Source organism: Rhineura floridana, chromosome 14, assembly GCF_030035675.1.
Source record: "Rhineura floridana isolate rRhiFlo1 chromosome 14, rRhiFlo1.hap2, whole genome shotgun sequence".
NCBI classification, from domain to species: domain Eukaryota; kingdom Metazoa; phylum Chordata; class Lepidosauria; order Squamata; family Rhineuridae; genus Rhineura; species Rhineura floridana.
Window position 1 is genome coordinate 4,979,892 of NC_084493.1, and position 18,861 is coordinate 4,998,752.

At 43.1% G+C, this 18,861-nt stretch overlaps 1 protein-coding gene across 3 annotated transcripts in view; it reads left to right on the forward strand.

The window, feature by feature from the left end:
• MCTP2 (multiple C2 and transmembrane domain containing 2) overlaps window positions 1-18,861 on the forward strand; it is a 149,657-nt gene that overhangs the window by 46,229 nt on the left and 84,567 nt on the right. For 2 of the 3 annotated variants that reach the window (XM_061595211.1, XM_061595212.1), the window contains exons 9-10: window positions 9,881-10,045; window positions 11,549-11,679. In XM_061595211.1, coding sequence (XP_061451195.1) covers window positions 9,881-10,045; window positions 11,549-11,679 — 296 coding nt within the window. Of the gene's footprint in view, window positions 1-9,880; window positions 10,046-11,548; window positions 11,680-18,861 lie in introns of those variants that run through there. The other variant, XM_061595213.1, reaches the window with a different exon arrangement.

Below are 18,861 nucleotides of genomic sequence, written 5' to 3' on the forward strand. Positions count from 1 at the left end.
TGCCTTCTTTACTCAACATACACTTTTCTTTTCTCTCATTACCCATGGAGATCTCTTGAAAAGAATTCTAACCTCTGGCATTCACAGACCCATCTAATTTAAAGCCCCCTCTCTCCCTTTTTGGCTCACCCCCATATTATCCCTATTAGGGATGGAAAGATCTGTCAATTTCGGTTCTCTCAATATCTCATTTTTCCAACTTTAAATTCAGTTCTCTGCATTTTGCAGCAATTTAAATAAAAAAAAATCCTCCTGAAAGTTCTCTAGCATTTTAATGAGAATTTTTCCTAATAAAACACATTGTTTGTAGGCAGTTTTGCGTAATGTACACATTTTGACAGTTTCTCATCATTCAATGCATTTTTGTATGTTATTTTCACTCATATATTTGTTTTTGTGAACACTTTCCCCTAATATGTACATTTTTGTAAGCATTGGTTGGTTGATGAACTGCATTGCAAAATTTGAATAAGTGCAAATTTCGAAGGCTGGCTGTGTTTTGGTCCTCATATTGGTTTGGAAAGTGCAAATTTGATGGATTCAGCTGCCAACTAAATTGAATTTCTCACCCATCCCTGATCCCTATGCATTTAAAAATTATAACTGAGATGAGGTTTTAAGCTAGCTTGGCAGGTCGCTTAGTTTGAGGGTTCCACACCCAAATTAAATGTAAGGCATACAAAAGAGTCTGAATGGAGTGTGTGTTGTAGAGGCATGATTATTCTCCAAAAAGAGAGAGGATGGGAGAAATCGACAAAGGGGAACTCCAAACCTTTTGCCTTTTCCCGTTGCTGTCACTAGAGGGTGGGCAAGTTTCAGTCCTTTCCTACATGAGGCATCGTTCAGGGTCTGGAGTGAGCTCTTAAGAAAAAGGCTTCTGCGACCATCCGAGAGGCAGTAAAGCCTTTCCCAGAAAGGCTACTTGAGCAACACTTGACAAAGCCGTATTTCCTGGTTTATTGATTCTCCTGCCACAGTAAAACACCGGCATTGTACATCAATAACTTTCTTTAGTCAGGAAACGCCAGCCTGTGGAAACATTACTGGCTGTTTCCCAACACTCTCACCTCCTGTTCCCCCCCTTTTTATTTTTGATTTTTGTTTGTGTGGTGGAACATAAAAGGCTACAAAGGAAAATTGTGAGCTGAGGGAATTTGGGTATCTCAGGGAGGCACAAGAGGTTGTGGAAGAACGGCCAGGAGGTGTGTGAGGGGGCAGAAGAAATGAGGATGGACTGGATGACGAGGCCGGAGAGAGACGGAGAGAGGGAGAGAGAGAGAGAGAGGTCTAAATGATGCTGGATCTTTACAGCTTTCTTGGACAATGTTGCTGAGAGCACTGTGGCGATGAAAACATCAGAGGAGGGCTGCAGGAGATCTGGAGCACAGTGGCAGAGCGTCTAGGTCCCAGGTTCAATCCTCCCAAGTAGAGCTGGAAGCGAATAAAATAAAATAAAACGCTTGAGTTGGCCCTAGGCCAGAGTTGGCTTTGGGCAACTGTAACAGGGTACCCGGCCCTTCTTAGCTGAGTAGCACAAGCTAGAGTAGCTTTGCTTCTATTAAAAGGGGGTGGGGAGGAAAAGAGCCGGAAAAGGAACATTTCTCCCCCAAATTAATTTGCTTTGCTGCTCTGATCTATTTGCAGGTCTTTGTGTTTATTCTGTCATGTCCTTTAAACCTCAGGATGTCAAAAGATGATTTTATTTTCATTTGCGCATCTTTGTATTGATTCTGTTGGTTTCTTTGACACGTCAGGAGTTTTGAATTTGTGTATTTTAAAAAAAATCTGATAGGGGTAATTCCTCAACTTGGAACCAAGCCTTGTTTGTGGTCAAAGATTTCTTGGGCGGTGGCGGTGATGGTGAAGTAGCCCAGAAACATGACCCCAAAACATGATTTGGCTAATGATGTACTTTAAAAACTTAGAAGTCTTCCAAAGATTAAATTTGATTCTTCTACCACCCTATAGCAGCCTTTCCCAACCAGTGTGTCTCCAGATGTTGTTGGACCACAATTCCCATCTTTCCTGACCATTAGCAATGCTGGCTGAGGCTGATGGGAGTTGTGGTCCAACAACATCTGGAGGCACACTGGTTGGAAAAGGCTGCCCTATAGAGATGAGCCATCGCTCAGTGATAGAGCATCTCCTCTGTGTGCAGAAGGTTCCTGGTTCAATCCCTGGCATCTCCAGGTAGGGCTGGGAGACAGTCCTGCCTAAAACCGTACTAAATGTACTAAACCGCTGCCTGGCCGCGAAAATGGACTGGATGAGAGCTAATAAACTGAGACTCAATCCCGACAAGACTGAGATGCTGTTGGTGGGGGGGCTCTCTGCCCAGATGGTTGATGTCTGACCTACCCTAGATGGGGTTACACTCCCCCTAAAGGAGCAGGTCCGTAGTTTGGGGGTCTTATTAGATCCGCTCCTGTCACTGGAGGCTCAGGTAGCCTCGGTGGCACGGAATGCGTTCTACCAGCTTCGGCTGGTAGCCCAACTACGACCCTATCTGGACATGGATAACTGTGGCGAGGTTCTCCCTGTAATGCACTCTACGTTGGGTTACCTTTGAAGACGGTTCGGAAACTTCAGCTGGTGCAGAATGCTGCGGCCAGAGTTCTTACTTGGACTAAAAAATCTGACCATATAACACCTGTCCTGGCCCAGCTGCACTGGCTACCAATATGTTTCCGGGCCAGATTCAAAGTGTTGGTTCTTACCTATAAAGCCCTTAACGGCATCGGACCGCAATACCTGGCGGAACACCTCTCCTGCTATGTACCTACCCGGTCACTGCGCTCGACGTTGAAGGCCCTTCTCTGGGTTCCAACGCATAGGGAGGCCCGGAGAGCAATAACTAGAGCTAGGGCCTTCTCAGTGGTGGCCCCTGAATTATGGAACGCCCTCCCTGACGAGATACGCCTGGCGCCTTCTTTGTTGTCTTTTCGGCGCCAGGTAAAGACCTACCTCTTTGCCCAGGCATTTTAATTTTAATCTTAATTTTAATTGTAATCTTATTTTAACCTTTGTCTTCACCTTGCTTTTAAAATGTTTTTATTGTTGTATTGTACCCTCACTCACCTGTATTTTAGTGTGGTTTTATTCTGTTGTACACCGCCCTGAGAGCTTGTCGCTAAAGGGTGGTCTAAAAGTACAATAAATAAAATAAATAAACCGTGGGAAGCCACTGCCAGTCAGTGTAAGCAATACTAAGGAAAATGAAGGCCTCTTTGTGTGGCCCTCAGGACTCTCTGCAGTCCACACCCCCTCTCCTCAGGCTCCACCTCTCACTGGTCCTGATTTGCATCCTTCTTGAGTGTGTTTTTGCTTGATTGGGACGCTTCTTGCTTTCCTTGGATGGAGAATAGAGAGGGGTCCATAGAAGCCGGCCTATTGCACAAAGGTGACATTCACGTTTGTTGCTCCTCCCACTTTTTGCCTCTGGCCCTGCCCACCACAGGCATGCCTCCCCTGGAAGGTTACTCAGAAGGGAAGGCGGCCTTTGGACTGGAAAAAGGCTCCACATCCTTGCCCTAGGTTTCTCCCTAGGTGTGTAGTTGGGGCCTCTGGTGGAGAGGACTTGTACTATGACCTTGGGATCCTCAACAGGAGCCTCAGGGCTTGGTGGGGTGGGTATCATTGGTACCCAAGGAATAGCAAGAATGACGGTGCCCAAGTGTGGAATGTGGCTGGGGCTATTTGGTAAAGGTTAAACTAGGTGGCCTTTGGATGTTGTGTGCACCTGCTCAGCATCATGTGCACGAGGGCAGAGTGGGTCACAACAATTTTAAAATACAACATTGACATCGATTTAAAAACAACCTAAAATCCCCAAATAGGGTGGGTCCTAAAGATACATATCTCAGGTGTCAAAGGTCAGGGCAAAGAAGTGTGTCTTCAGCATTTGACTAAAACTGTACAGCGAAGTTGCCAGATGCACCTTGATGAGGAGGGAGTTCCACAACTTATGGGCCTCCACAGAGAATGCGCTCTCCTGGGCCACCTTTCCCGAGCTTCCAAACTCAATACCCGAGAGGATCTGTAGGAAAGGCAGGAGTGGAGCTTAAAGTTGCCTTGGCTAAAAGAATCAACGGAGTTTGTTCTGTTATATTGTTAGGGAGTGGTATTCAACTAACTTATCCTCAGAGTAGACCCATTGAAATTAATGGCCATGACCAACCTAGGTCCATTAATTTCAATGAGTCTACTCTGAGAAAAAGTGAGTTGAATACAACCCAGTGCCAAGGCTTTCTATGACTGCGCTGAGAGTGCGTGTGTGTGTGCTTGGATGTTGTATGAAATGTTAATGTTTTATGAATTTTTCTTTTCTCTATGGCATAATCTATTTATGCTCATGTTTTTAAATGCAAGTCACTTGGAGCCTTTTTAGGTAGCAAGCAACAACTAAGTTTAAATAGTAATAATAATCATAATATTTTCTAAGTAAACTCCAGTCTGTGCAAATTTTACTTGATAAATTGCATGTGTGTGATTAAGCAGAGAGGGAGTTAAAAACTGGTCACTGATTCATAGGGTCGCCATAAGTCGTAATCGACTTGAAAGCACATAACGACGAGTTAAAAACAAAATTGTGCTCAAAGACCTTCAGTGTTCCTCCAGTGTGACCTCCAAATTAGGAGGGGCTCTCCGTGTTTTATTTTTTAAGACGAAAACCCCCTTCTTCCCCCAGCTCCACCATCTTCCTGCCACCCCCTCTTTCCATTGAGTCTGGATTTTGCTAACAAGTTGATTATTTCAAGAAACGGTCCAACCTTAGTGGGGGTGTTGTTTTGTCTCTCTGGGAACCAGCTTCAGATATCCTCTCCTTTCTACCCCTCCTGGAAAAAAAGGAAAGGACAGGAGAAAGACAAGGGGAGAACAGGCTGGGTTTGGAGAAGGGAGGGAGGGGGCGCTCGCTTTGGATTTAAACGCAGCAAGCGCCACACATCAAACACGGCTGCGCTATGCACTAAAATGTTCAAAGTACGGGGGAGATAGATAAAGGGCTTTGATGGGAAGTGGATATTTCCCAGGGACATTACAAGCAATAATCCAGATGTTCCCCTGTAACGCAACGAGTGTCCGCGGATAGACCAGGAGGTCCCAGCCAAGTGCGGCCTGCTGTAGGGCCTTGGCCTCTCTCCTCCCATGCTGTTCTGCCATATGGAAGCAATCTCCCAGCCCCTTTTAATGGCCAGCCTCAGATCCCATTTTCGCAGGCCTCACAGAGCTTAAGTGGGCCTGTTTTTATGGACAAGTCAGAAAGAAGCCTTTCCAAGACAAACATCCAATTCGAAAAAATTAGGACATACCAAGCCGCAAAATTATTTCAGAGCATATTTCACGGAAGCGCGGCCGTTTTTCTTCAGCAATTGGCAGGTTGTAGGCTTGGCCTTTGATCCGTTGCGGACATTTATTTTTTCTCTTTCGAAAAGGGGAGTAGAAGGAGGGGAGGGGAGACAAAGAAAATGCGGTTTCAAATAGTTTGCTGCTTTTAGGGAGAAAAAGGTCTACTGGGACTTTGAAGTATGTCCATGGGAACGGTCAGGCTTTAGAGTTTTTGGCCTGTGAGACAAAACCTTAAACAACAGCAGCAACTACTCTGCAGCTGGGTTTATGTAATCTCATTTTTCCTTTTCTTTTTTTAAAGTGGGAGTTCTTATCCTCAGTACAAGGAAAGTCAAATTATGTGTTTCAAATGGAATCTGTACAGAAATATAGAAATCCGCTTGTGGAATTGCACAAGGCTGCTTAACCTATGAGAAACATTTCAAAATGCTAGGCGTGTGTGAGTGTGTTTGTTTGAGAAAGAGATGGAGTGCACAGAACTCTCCTGACTAAGACATTTTGATAAAGGGAATCAGGCATTAAAAAGGCCAGCCTCTCTTCGGAGCTGTTCCTCAGATCTCCCCTCCCCCCCATATACAGCTGGTCCACACGTGCATAAACATTGCTTGATCTCATTTGTTCTCCACTTCATGACTAGCACATGAGCATATGAACTTATTCCCCTTTGGGGAGGCATTGCATTTGAGCCTATTAGAAATGTTCTATCTCTGATGGGAACTCTCAGTGGGCCATGACAGACATATGCAACTCACCACTTGATATTACCTGTAATCATCAAGGGATCTCTCTCTCTCTCTCTCTCTCTCTCTCTCTCTCTCTCTCTCTCTCTCTCTCTCTCTCTGTGTGTGTGTGTGTGTGTGTGTGTGTGTGTGTGAATTTGTCTGTAGTAACTCTGAACACCATCTGACACCCTGATCTAAATCTCTCAGCGATGGCTGATGGCAACCAGGGCTAAGGCATTCTCTTTGGCAGTAGCCACCTTGTGGAATGCATTGCCAAGTGAGCTCATCACTATGTAGTTTCAAGTGACTGATGAAGGCTGGCTGTTCCAAAAGGCCTTTGGCTACTTGTTTTTATGTCTGGTGATTGCCTGTGTTGGAATTATGTCTCTCTCTCTCTTCCTCTCTCTTTCTGTCTCTTCGTCATGTGGTTGTTTTAATTCCATGTGCCACCCTGTATATGCTCTGGAGATTTGGGGTACCCTCCACAGAAGATTTGGGGGAGGTATGGGTGGAAGAGAGGAAGGAAAAATTCTGTTGTATGAATAGACGTTTGCTCACACAACATTATATACGCCCTTATTTCTAATTGTTTATAAAATGCAAGTTTATTTGATGTTGTAGGGTCTTATGGTCTCCTTTCAAAAAAGGGCAGAACTTTTGTATCTCCTGAAACACAGTCCTCTTTCGTAGAGCCATCTGTGGATCCATGCCAATGAAGACAGAACAATTCACATGTATGGCCCCATCCGCACTATCCATTTAAAGCAGTATTATATCACTTTAAATAGTCATGGCTTCCCCCAAAGCATCCTGGGAACTGTCACTTGTGAAGGGTGCTGAAATTTGTTAGGAGAGACCCCTCTTCCCCTCACAGAGTGACAATTCCCAGACTTCCCTGGGAAGACGAATTAATTGTTAAGCTACTCTGGTGCACATGTCCCAGTCTAATGTACAGATCGGAACATACAGAAATGTGTATTTTGAGAGAAAGTACGTTTAGAAAAGTATGTCTAAATATGTATTTAAATGCACATTTTTGTATTTTTTTAAAAAAAGATTAATGCAGAACCAGGAGCCCAATTTATGTGTTTATTCAGTTCATAAGAGGGGAGAGTGAGGGCAAGTGTGCTAGCTCTGCCCTTGCCCGGGTTGCCATCCCTATCACCTTCCATGACTTGGAGGGATAAGCTCTGAATTGGAGAGCCTTTTCTGCTTGTGTAGGCTCCCAATGTGACGTAGAACCTGGACAATCAAGGTTCTGCACTCTGTGCAGCATAGTTTGTGAAAGTGCAAAAGAGTACACACTGCAGACATTATCATTCCAACTCTTGGAGGGTGATGGAGTGGGTTGGATTTGGAACTAGCATGCTAGTCCTTGCTCATCTTAATCATCTGAGGCTCTTCCTTGTGTGACCCCTTCTGAGGGAGGTGTGGAGGGTGACAAGACAAGATCGGGCCTTCTTAGTGGTGGCTCCCTGACTGTGGAATACACTTCCCACAGAGATGCACCTAGCACGATCACTCTTTAGGCGCCACATGAAGATACTTTTATTCACCCGGCATTTTATTCTTTTTTTTAAGGTTTTTTTTTTTTTAAGTATTAATAATGAAGTCGATGTGGAAAACAAAATGTGGATTAATGTCTCCTGCGCGACATACTCACAAGTGTTTTGCTACAAATGTAGATCTGTTTTATAAGAATAGCAAAAACTGTGAAGCCTCTAAAATAAACTCAAAAGCAAAAGAGAATGTGTCTTAGAATGTTGGGGGAAAATGGATTTTGTATTCGAAAGAGCCTAATGCATTTCGACCAATCTATATTTAAAGCCTTTCTTCAGAGCTGGTGTGGTGTAGCGGTTAGCATGATGAACTAGGATTTGGGTGACCAAGGTTTAAATCCCATTGTGGGTGACAAGAGAAGGTTGGGAGATATAGACTTGGTGCTCAATGGGGTGAGATTACCCCTGAAGGACCAGGTCCGCAGCCTCGGGGTCATTCTCGACTCCCAGCTGTCCATGGAGGCTCAGGTCTCGGCAGTGAGCCAGGCAGCTTGGTATCAATTACATCTGATACAGAGGCTGCGACCCTATCTTCCGGTCCATCTGCTCCCGCGGGTAGTGCATGCCCTGGTCTCCTCTCGCTTAGACTACTGTAATGCGCTCTACGTGGGGTTACCCTTGAAAACGGTCCGGAAATTGCAGCTGGTACAGAATGCGGCGGCACGCTTGATCAAGCATAGCCGTCACCAGGATCACATCACTCCAGTGTTAGTAGACCTACACTGGTTACCAGTTGTTTACCGGGCCCAATTCAAGGTGTTGGTGTTGACCTTTAAAACCCTATACGGTTTCGGCCCAGTTTATCTGAAGGAACGCCTCCAGTATCACCAATTATGCCACCAGACAAGATCAGCCACACAAGACCTTCTCTCGGTCCCACCAGTCAAAACAGCTAGGCTGGTGCGGACCAGAGAGAGGGCATTCTCGATTGTGGCCCCCACCCTCTGGAATTCCCTTCCTTTTGACCTTTGACATGCCTCCTCCCTGATGGGTTTTTGCCGAGCCTTAAAGACCTGGCTATTCAGGCAGGCCTATAGGATTTCTGGGGTGGATTAGTTTTTATGATGTATTAATTGAAGGCTGGTTTTAGATTAACTGATGAGTATGGCTTTGTGATTTGTGTATTGTACTTTACTATGCTATTGTACGTCGCCTAGAGTGTCCGTTAATTCGGACAGATAGGTGACTCACAAATAAAATTTTATTTTATTATTTATTTTATTCAGCCCATAAAGGTCACTGGGTGACCTTGGGCCAGTCACAGTCTCTCAGCCTAATCTACCTCATAGCACTGTTGTGAGGATAATTTGCCCTTAATTTTTGAGAGGAGAATTCGCTCTTAATTTGTGTTCCTCTTTCAGTTGGGTGGGGTAGATTATGTCCTTTTTATGTGATTCCAGGACGAGCCCTTGTAGTTAATAATGTTCTGTTATCTTCTGATGCATTTTAAATTTGGTATTGTATCCTTTTTTTAAAAAGTAGGTTACTGTGAGACAAAACTTTTGCAGTAACTGAATATTACTAAAACCAAAAGTAGTACAATAGGGCTAGTACGAAGCAGGGTTTATTTTATCTATTTATAAAAGTATTTATATACCACCCTCTCAGGTGGGACGCATCAGTATAAAAACATTTTTTTAAAAGGCAATTGAGAACAGTATAGAACAAGAATTAAAATGACTGGCTGCTCAAGAAAATTTTAAACAGCTGCAAAGGCCTGCTGGCATAAAACAGGACATGAAGAAATGCCTGAAAGGCGAACGCAAGGGTGCCCGCTGAATCTGTGCTGGAAGAGGGTTCCACAGCCTGGGACCACCAATAGTAAATGCCCGACTTCTGGTCGAGGCCAGTGGGGCCTCTGAAAAATGGGAAACAACTGCAGTGCTTCTCCGGATGATCTCAGTGATCGGACTGGCATGTAAGAGCTCAGTGGCCCTTAACGTATCCTGGGGTCCAGGGTTTTTATATCAGCACATTTATGATTGAGCAAATAAAAAAGTGACTGGAAGTAGGTTGATTTTGCCCATCACTATCTATAAGCTTGTGCTTTCTAGGGTTCCACACATCAGCCTTTCTCTTCTTTTCTTGTGCACCTTGGTTGCTTGGTGCCCCCGTCTCAGGCAACAAGGTTTGGATAGAGAGGTAGGGCTAACTTCCCCACAGTTTCAACGGCACGCAGATTGATGTATACCCCCAAATATTAAATACGGAGAATTTCCAGAATGCAAATTATGCGTCTCATCTTTTTTTCAGGCAAGCGTTATTCGATTCTCCAGGCTGACAGATTCTTGGCGGAAGAACCAGCTGTGGAATGGGACGGTTACCATTGCCTTACTGGAAGGGGAGGCCATCCCCGCAGGGGGCATGACACAAATATTTGTTTTGTTGAAAATGGGAGACCAAAAGTATAAGAGCAAGGTAAGCACAATAAAGGAATGTGCTAACCACTGGTGTATGTTCCTTTATGCATGTGGTGGCTGTGCAGGTGACCTTTCAGAGTACCTGTCTCTGCTAGATATTCATTGAACCTTGATTCTAAAATGCTGGTACACAGCAGGGAAAAATTTGGCTATTCAAGGGCCAAATGAAGCATTGTGTAGATCTCCATCCTTTGCTTACTGGAATGAAGCTTGAATGTGTATGTGTGTGTGTGTGTGTTTGCCAGATTCTTTAAAGTGGAGCAGTGTTTAATCCTCATCCCCTTATCATAACTGAAATTAAAAACAAAAAAATTGTCCCCAGGCGAGGGATGGGGGAGAAATTTGATTCAATTTGCACTTAAAAGTGAATTTACCTCATTTGCACTTCCTGAAACACTGTACAAAGAGAAAGACATCCATCCTTTGGAATTCGCACTTCTGTGAATTTTGCAATGCAGGTCTCCAGCCAAGTAATGTGTAAAAAATACATATACTGGAGTAAAGTGTGCATAAAAATGTGTTTATTAGCGAAAGTGCAAAAGTACTTTAGGGGAAATTGCTTTGCAAAATTGACTATAAGGGAAAAATGCATACAAAAATTAGAATTGGGAGAAATTCGCACAAAAATGATAAATTTTCACGAGATGCAAACTAATGTGGAGATATGAAGAGCTAAACTTAAGATTGAAAAAATGAGATACTGAGAGAAACCAAAATTGACATATACGCCTATCTCTACGCCAGGCTGCTGTTTACCCCTAGTCTAATAACTAACAGCTTAATATGCCAAAAGTTTTCATGGGTTAGATCAGCCTTTGGAAACCTGGTGCACTCTAGATATTTTGGACTACAGCTCCCATCAGCAAACCCTGACGGGAGTCGTAGTTCAAAACATCTAGAGGGCGCCAGGTTAGCAAAAGGTGGTCTACGTCATCAGACAATTGAGTTCACCAACGTTTTATGCCGCAATCAACAATTGGAACACAGGAAGCTGCCTTATACCGAGTCAGACTAATTGATCCATCTAATTCAATACTGTCTACACTGGCTGGCAGCAGCTCTCCAGGGTTTCAGGCAGGCAACATTCCCAGCCCTACCTGGAGATGCTGGTGTTTGAACCTGGGACCTTTCCAATGCAAAGCAGATGCTCTTCCACTGAGCTACAGCCCTTCCCATTAAGAAGCCAGCAAAGCTCTTTATTGAGACTCTTTCACAGCCTAATACATCTACCCCTCAGAAGGATTTTCATCTGCCTGCCCTTTTGATTTGTGAGTCAGAGATTAGACTTCTCTTGGATGGGGTATAAAGTAGGATGCTGCCCCAACATTGCAAATGACTTCTGTTCCACACTTCTAAATATTGGCTGTTTTAGATTGTATTTTTCCTTCCCTGTGTGTAAGTGTGTGTGTGTGTTTCTTTGTTTAGTAGATAGAATTTATTTTAAAATGAAAGCAGCAACCTTTTAAAAGAAAAATAAACTTTGTAACTGCATGTTTTCTAGACACTGTGTAAGAGTGCAAATCCACAGTGGAGGGAACAGTTTGATTTTCACTACTTCTCTGACAGGATGGATGTGTTGGAGATTGAGGTCTGGGGAAAGGACAGCAAAAAGCATGAAGAAGTTTTGGGAATGTAAGTTTTTATTTTTTTAAAGAAGTGTTTTGGGAATAGTAATAGTAATAATGAATTTGATGTGGGATACAAAATGTGGATTGATCTCTCCTGCTTGCTTGCTTGCTTGCAGTCACTCTCAGTGTGTTGCTACAAATGTAGATCTGTTTTATAAAAATAGCAAAAAGCGTGAAGCCACCAAAGTGTACTCAGGAACAAAAGAGAAAATGTCTCAGGATGTTGAAAAAAAATCTGGATTTTGTTTTCAAAACAGCCGAATTCATTTCGGCCAATTTATATTTAAAGCCCTTCTTCAGGGGCTATAAAAGCGTCAGCGTTGTGAGTAGTTACAGCACTGGTCGAGGACCTGGGAGACCAGGGTTGAAATCCCCACACAGCCATGAAGCTCCTTGGGTGACCTTGGGCCAGTCACTGCCTCTCAGCCTCAGAGGAAGGTGATGGTAAACCACCTCTGAATACCGCTTACCATGAAAACCCTATTCATAGGGTTGCCATAAGTCGGGATCGACTTGAAGGCAGTCCATTTCCATTTCAGAGACCCATTCCTCAACTGATTCCACTTTGGCTTTCTCAAGGTGGTCAGATGCGATGAGCAGCTCCACCTAGAGTATTTATCTGAGCCAGTGTGGTGTAGTGGTTAGAGTGCTGGACCAGGACCTGGGAGACCAGGGTTGAAATCCCCACTCAGCCCATGAAGTTCACTAGGTGATCTTGGGCCAGTCACTGCCTCTCAGCCCAGCCTACCTCACAGCATTGTTGTGAGGATAAAATGGGGAGCTAGAACTGTGTGTGCCACCTTGAGCTCCTTGGAGGGAAGGTGGGATATAAATGTGATAAATAATAGTAATAAAAGCAAAGACCATATGTCACACAAATCATATATGTTCAACATTTAAAAACCAATATACAAATCAATTTATTTACATGCATAAAAGCTTCCTTACATTGAAAAACAGCCTGTAAGAGACCTATGTTTCATTTTTACTGTCGTATTCATTTATAAAAATAGAGGAAGCCCCCCCCCAAATATAAAATATCAGGGCAGCATACAACAAAAATTGCAAGTGTAATAAAATGCCACAAAATCAATAAAAATAGCCATTAAAAATAACTGGCTCATCTTGGAAAAAGTTTAAACGACTGAATATGCCTGTTGGCATCAAAAAGATGTTCAAGAGACACTTGAAGGTTAGTAGTAAGGATGCTTGCCAGATCTCTGCTGGAACAGTAGTCCTGCATGTGGCAGGATATACATTTTTAAAAGTAAACAATAAAAATTGTGTAGAATGAGCTGAACTGGTTTTGAGACATGGCAAATATGCTCTGGTTTGGTGAAGAGAGTAACAAGTATTAAAATTGTTGATCCATTTTACGACTAATGAAAAGTTACAGCCGGGAAAAGTTACAGCTGAAAGGACAAGTTCAGCCTTCCCCAACCTCGCCCCCTCCAGCTATTTTGGACTACAATTCCCATCAGTCCCACCCAGCACAGCACTCACTGGAGACCATGCAAATGGAAACGGTACAATTCTGTACAACAGTACAGAAAGCAAGTATTCTTGCATGTGCATGCAGATTTCATAAATATTTCATAATTTCATATGAAATTTCATGAAATAAATAACTGAAGGAGCAGGTCCATAGTCTGGGAGTGTTCCTCGGTCCATCTCTTTCACTAGAGGCCCAGGTGATCGCAGTGTCTAGGAGAGTGCCTTTCACCAGCTATGGCTGTTTCTGGGCCAGGATAGCCTGACCTTCTAGTGCAAAATGCATAGGTAGACTGACCATTGTGTTATGTTGCTGCTGAAAGAATTGCACTGGCTGCCAATTAGCTACCGAGCTAAGTTCAAGGTGTCGGTGTACAAAACCCTATGCGGCTCAGGACCAGGATAAATAAAAGATTCTCTTACCCCTCATATACCCAACTGATCACTGCACTCTGCAGGTAAGGGGCCTCCTACAGATACCATCTTATCAGAGGGTCTATTTCATATACTGTAGGAATCAGGCCTTTAGAATGGTGTTACCTACCCTTCAAAACTCCTTCCCGTTACATGTAAGACAGGCACCCTTTCTGTTGTCTTTTTGGTGCCTATTGAAGACCTTCCTTTTGCAACAAGTCCTTTTTTAGTGGAGCTCTTTGTCCCAGTTTGTGTTTGTATCAGTTTTAAAATTGCTTTTACATATGAATTGTTAAACACATTTTTAATTGTTTTTATATGCTGAGTTCTTTGTTTATGTGTGTAAAATCTGGAATTGTTTTTATAGTTGATGTGTTTACTGTGAAATTTCTTTGAGATATTTCATTGATAAATGACATCAAATAAATAAATACAACAGAAGTCAAATGAGCGTAAACATATATATTTTTAAAAAGAACATTGACAAGGGACAAGGAATCAACAAGGCAAAGGTATAAACTAAATATACATAAAGTCAACTTAAAATAAAAAACACCCCTCTAATTAAAAAATAAATAATTTAAGCAAAAGGTTAAAACAAAAGAGGTGAAATGTCGGTTAGTGGCTGGTATATTCCTGCTGATTGAAACCATCATGTAAAGCAGGGTTAAGGGCCGGCCGCTTTCTCCAAACCTGAAGAATTTTTGTACAGTCATTAACTATCAAAACCATCTGGGATCACTCAAACCACAGGCCTAGACTTGATTGTACACTTTTGCTAAGGAATTGCAGAGTCCTCACCTGCACCAAGGCAGCAGATCCCCTCCAAAGACATTTGTGCCCTTAAAACGTAAATGGTTGAACTTGACTTGATCGAGCAGAATGAAAAGACTCGGCTAAAAATGCAAGCACATATTGAGTTTTAACGCACCAATCCAGCTGTTTAATTGCTTGTAATGCCTAATTGTTTACACAGCAGTTTATCTGAGTGCAATGCCACCGTCTTTTCCTCCCCCCTTCCCCACCATGCAAGTGTCATATGGGATGCAAAGGAACCCAACAGCGATGCTTCCAAAACTGTCTCCCCCAAGGTGAGGGATTCCCATCCCAGCTATAATGTCTACAACTATTTACAGTATGAGTTGTTGCCATCTCGTGCCTCCCCATACTTTTGCTAGTGGAAAGTCAGCCGTGTCGAACAGAGGTGTATGGACAGTGGAGAAGATCCCATTCAGTTCACATGTATTATTGTTATTATCTGTATTTATACCCCGCCCTTTTTCCAAACTGGAACTCAAGGCGGCTTCCAGATAAAAATAGTACATATCATTAAGAACCTATAAAAATATAAAACATATAAACATATAAAATCAGCATTAAAACAGGATTAAACTATTAAGATGTTAAAACCAGTTACTCTTAAAAAACTGCAGCCCAGTTTAGGAGCATACAAGTAAAACAATAACATACAGCATCCTCTTCAGTCACTACCCTTAAAACCTTCAGTTCCAAAGGCCTGCCGGAAGAAAAAAGTCTTTAGCTGTCGGCGGAAAGACTGCACAGAGGAGGCCATTCTTGCCTCCCTAGGGAGGGAGTTCCAGAGCCTAGGGGCAGCCACCGAAAAGGCCCTATCTCGTGTCCCCACCAGTTGCACTTGTGAAGGTGTTGGGATCATGAGAAGGGTCTCTCCTGAAGATCTCAGGGCCCGGACAGGTTCATATAGGGAGATACGGTCTGACAAAAGGGAAACCTACCTAAGCGTGCACTTTCCAAAACTATTTATAAACCAAAATACAGCCATTCTTCGAAATGCACACATCTCTGAAATTTGCAATGCAGTTCTCCGCTAATATGTACAAAATAATGTGAACAAATGTAAAGTGTTCAAAAATGCATATACTGGGATAAATTGTGCATAAAAATGCAGACATTAGTGAAAATATTGTACGAAGATGCATTATATATGGGAACATCGCTTTGCAAAAATGTGTATATTAGCCCACATTGCATATAAAATGTGTATATTAGGTGATAGTTGCACTAAAATGTTGATGAGTTTTCATAAGGACTTTTCCCCCCCAAAAAATGTGCAAACTGATGTGGAAATGCAGAGAACTCAACTTAAGATGGGAAAAATGAGAGCACCTGAAATGGACAGATTTGCACATTCCTTGCGGGGGGGACAAGCTGACTTACCAAATTAATAGGAAATCCTCACAGTAAGCAGCTGCAGATGTGGCAGTGAAGATGGGGGAAAGCCACTCATCACAGGGAGGCCATCTTTAGCAGCTCCTCCCTCTGGCACATGTTCATGTTTTACAAAGGTCTCCCTCCAGTTGCCCCACACTGTAGGTAAGGATGAGTAGCGATGGGCAAGTTGGCTTCCAGCAAAGTTTGTCCATCATTCCTGATAAGCTTCCAAGTGGACTTAGGGTTCTCCAAAACATCCAAGGTTGGGCATTTGGGAAATCTGTTACCTTCCACTCTAAATCCCATCATCCCTGGCCATTGGCCATGCTGGCTGATGCTGAAGGAAGCTGGAACCCAACAACATCTGTCAACAGTACATATAAAACAAAACATGGTAAGCAGCCTTATCCTGAGTCAGACCATTGGTTCATCTAGCTCAGTGTAATCTACTCTGCCCCACAGTGGCTCTCCAGGGTTTCGGACAGAGTTTGCTCCCAGCCCGATCTGGAGATGCAGAGATTGACTCTGGGACCTTCTCCATGTACCCCAGAGCTCAGGAGCTTCCTCAAGTACTCTTGAGCACAGCCTTTAACAGCAATCTTGCCATGTGTTGTGTTCTGCAAAGTTATTCAACAAGCTTCATTCCTTCGGTTTAAACACTTACAAAAGCAAATACTTAGAATGATTTGCAAGTGGCTTGCTTAGCTTTCATTACACGCCACTGGCTTTCCCCCCTGGAATGACGTTAGCTTGAACGTTTGGAGGAAGAGACTTGGTGTGCCCACTCTTCCTCTCCAAAACCAGCTATTTAGACGTAGAAAGTGCCTGCAATTTATAGCAGATGGCTGGGAAGTACTTTGGTTCTGCACCTGGAAAGGAATCAGACTGGAGGAATGCATGCCCCATTTACCTAGGAACCCACCTGGGGGACTTTTGAGAGATTTCTTCTCTGTTTGTTGCTTATTAAGAAAACACCTAAACAAGTTTTTGTTTAAATAAAAACCTGTTGACAGGCCTTAACCACCAAAAGTCTGTCCCGACATCCTCTCATCTCTGCCTGTGCTTGGAAACCTGACTCTTCCCCACATACCATGGCAGCGAAATTCTACCTCTTTTGAGTCCCTTTTGGTTGGAAGCTGCAAATGTTTATTCAACGTCCTCCATAAGAACTTAAATCCATTGAGCTGCTTGAAATTTGTGCTCCATTTATTCCCAGATGAAAGGTTAATGCTTATGCCCCAGGATTTTTCACAGCTACAAACTTGAAGGTTTTCTTCTCTGGCCCATTCCTATTCTTGGAAAACATTTCAAATGTTTTTGTTTTCCTTTTCTTTTTCAGAAAAAGGAAAAAAATGTGCATGGTGTATGTATGTGCATAATAACCAGCCATTGTGCACCTTCACCAGGTCTCATGGAGAATGCACATATAATCTGTCCATGAAGAGGGAATTATTCACATTTCCCAGTAAATCAAGGACTGTTGGAGATTATGTCTATTGACTCGGAAATGTGCACAATTCCTTCTTTATGGACAGATGGTATACACGGTCTCCATGTGGCCTGGTGAATGTACACAATGGCCAGTTATGATGAACATTAACTGCTCAACTAACATATATAAAACTTTTAAAAAATCTTTTTTTGAAAAAGATGTTCCCTGGAAGCCTTTCTCTGGAACCAACCACTGTTAGGAATGAGGGGGCTGGTGACCTGAGTGGGGGCTCTTCTGTAGTGACACCCCAGTTCTGGAACTCTTTCCCAGAGAGGTTCACTTGCTGTTGGGCAGAAAACCTTCCTTTGTCAGTGCTCCCTGGAAAATTTTCTATTTCATAACTTTGTTTGGAACAATGGCTGGATGCTAGTTGCAAATCAATACTAAGCAAGATTCAAAATGTTTAGCTTTGTTTAATAAATACAGGCAAGCCAAGCATGGTGGATTAGATCACTCTCGATTGCCTGGGTGGGTAACCTCAGGACTGGGGACTAAATGAGGCCCTCCAGGATTCTCCATTAGGCCCTTAGAATTCTCTCTAGGCCCTATCCCTGACTAATCCTGCTTCATGCCCAGAATGTGTTTTACTGGCTGTAATGGGCCCTTGAGCTCCAATCATGCCTCTTTGCCTAAGCAAACCGTGGCTTAGTGTTACATGCACGAAGGTTTGCCCCCAGAAAAAGTGAAATATATATGTAATTTCTTGAGTTGGAAAAATAATTTGGCATTGCAAGCATCCACAAATGGGTGTCAAGGGCGGGGAGGAGACATTCGATTCAGTTTTCATTTAAAGGCAAGCCTACCTAAGCCAGTGTGGTGTGACAGTCAGTGTGGTGTAGTGGTTAGGGTGTTAGACTATGACCTGGAGACCAGGGTCTGAATCCCCACACAGCCATGAAGCTCACTGGGTGACCTTGAGCCAGTCACTGCCTCTCAGCCCCAGAGGAAGGCAATGGCAAACCTCCTTTGAATACCATGTACCATAAAAACCCTATTCATAGGGTCGCCCATGAGTTGGAATCGACTTGAAGGCAGTCCATCTCATTTTCATTTCACCTAATTCACACTTTCTGAAACAATATATGAGGCAAAACACGGCCATCCTTTGAATTTCACACTTCTCCAGATTTCACAGTGTAGTTCTCTAGCCATGTAATGTGTACACAAAATGCATACACTAAGGCAAATTGTGGATCAAACGGCATATATTAGTGAAAAACAGCATGCAGGAATGCATCATCTTGTAGAAAATTGCGTGTCCAGACATGTCTGTTTGGAGAAACTCAAATGCTGATGAATTTCAATGAGGACTTCTTAAATAAATAAATAAATTGGAAACTGATGTGGAGATCTGGAGAACTGAACTTAAGATTGGAAGAATAAGAAATTCACAGATTTGCCCATCCTCACAAAAGTCTAACAAATTCACTGTAAACATCCCTGCCACTGTGGGGCAGTAACAACCAGGTCCAAGTTGGTGGCCAGTAGGAGGCAGATGAAGGAGTTAAAAGACATCTGCAAATGTGGAATGAAGAACTTCTGTAAGAACCAAGTTGTTGAAACTAACCTATGGACCTGTCAAGGGCTTATTGTTCCTCC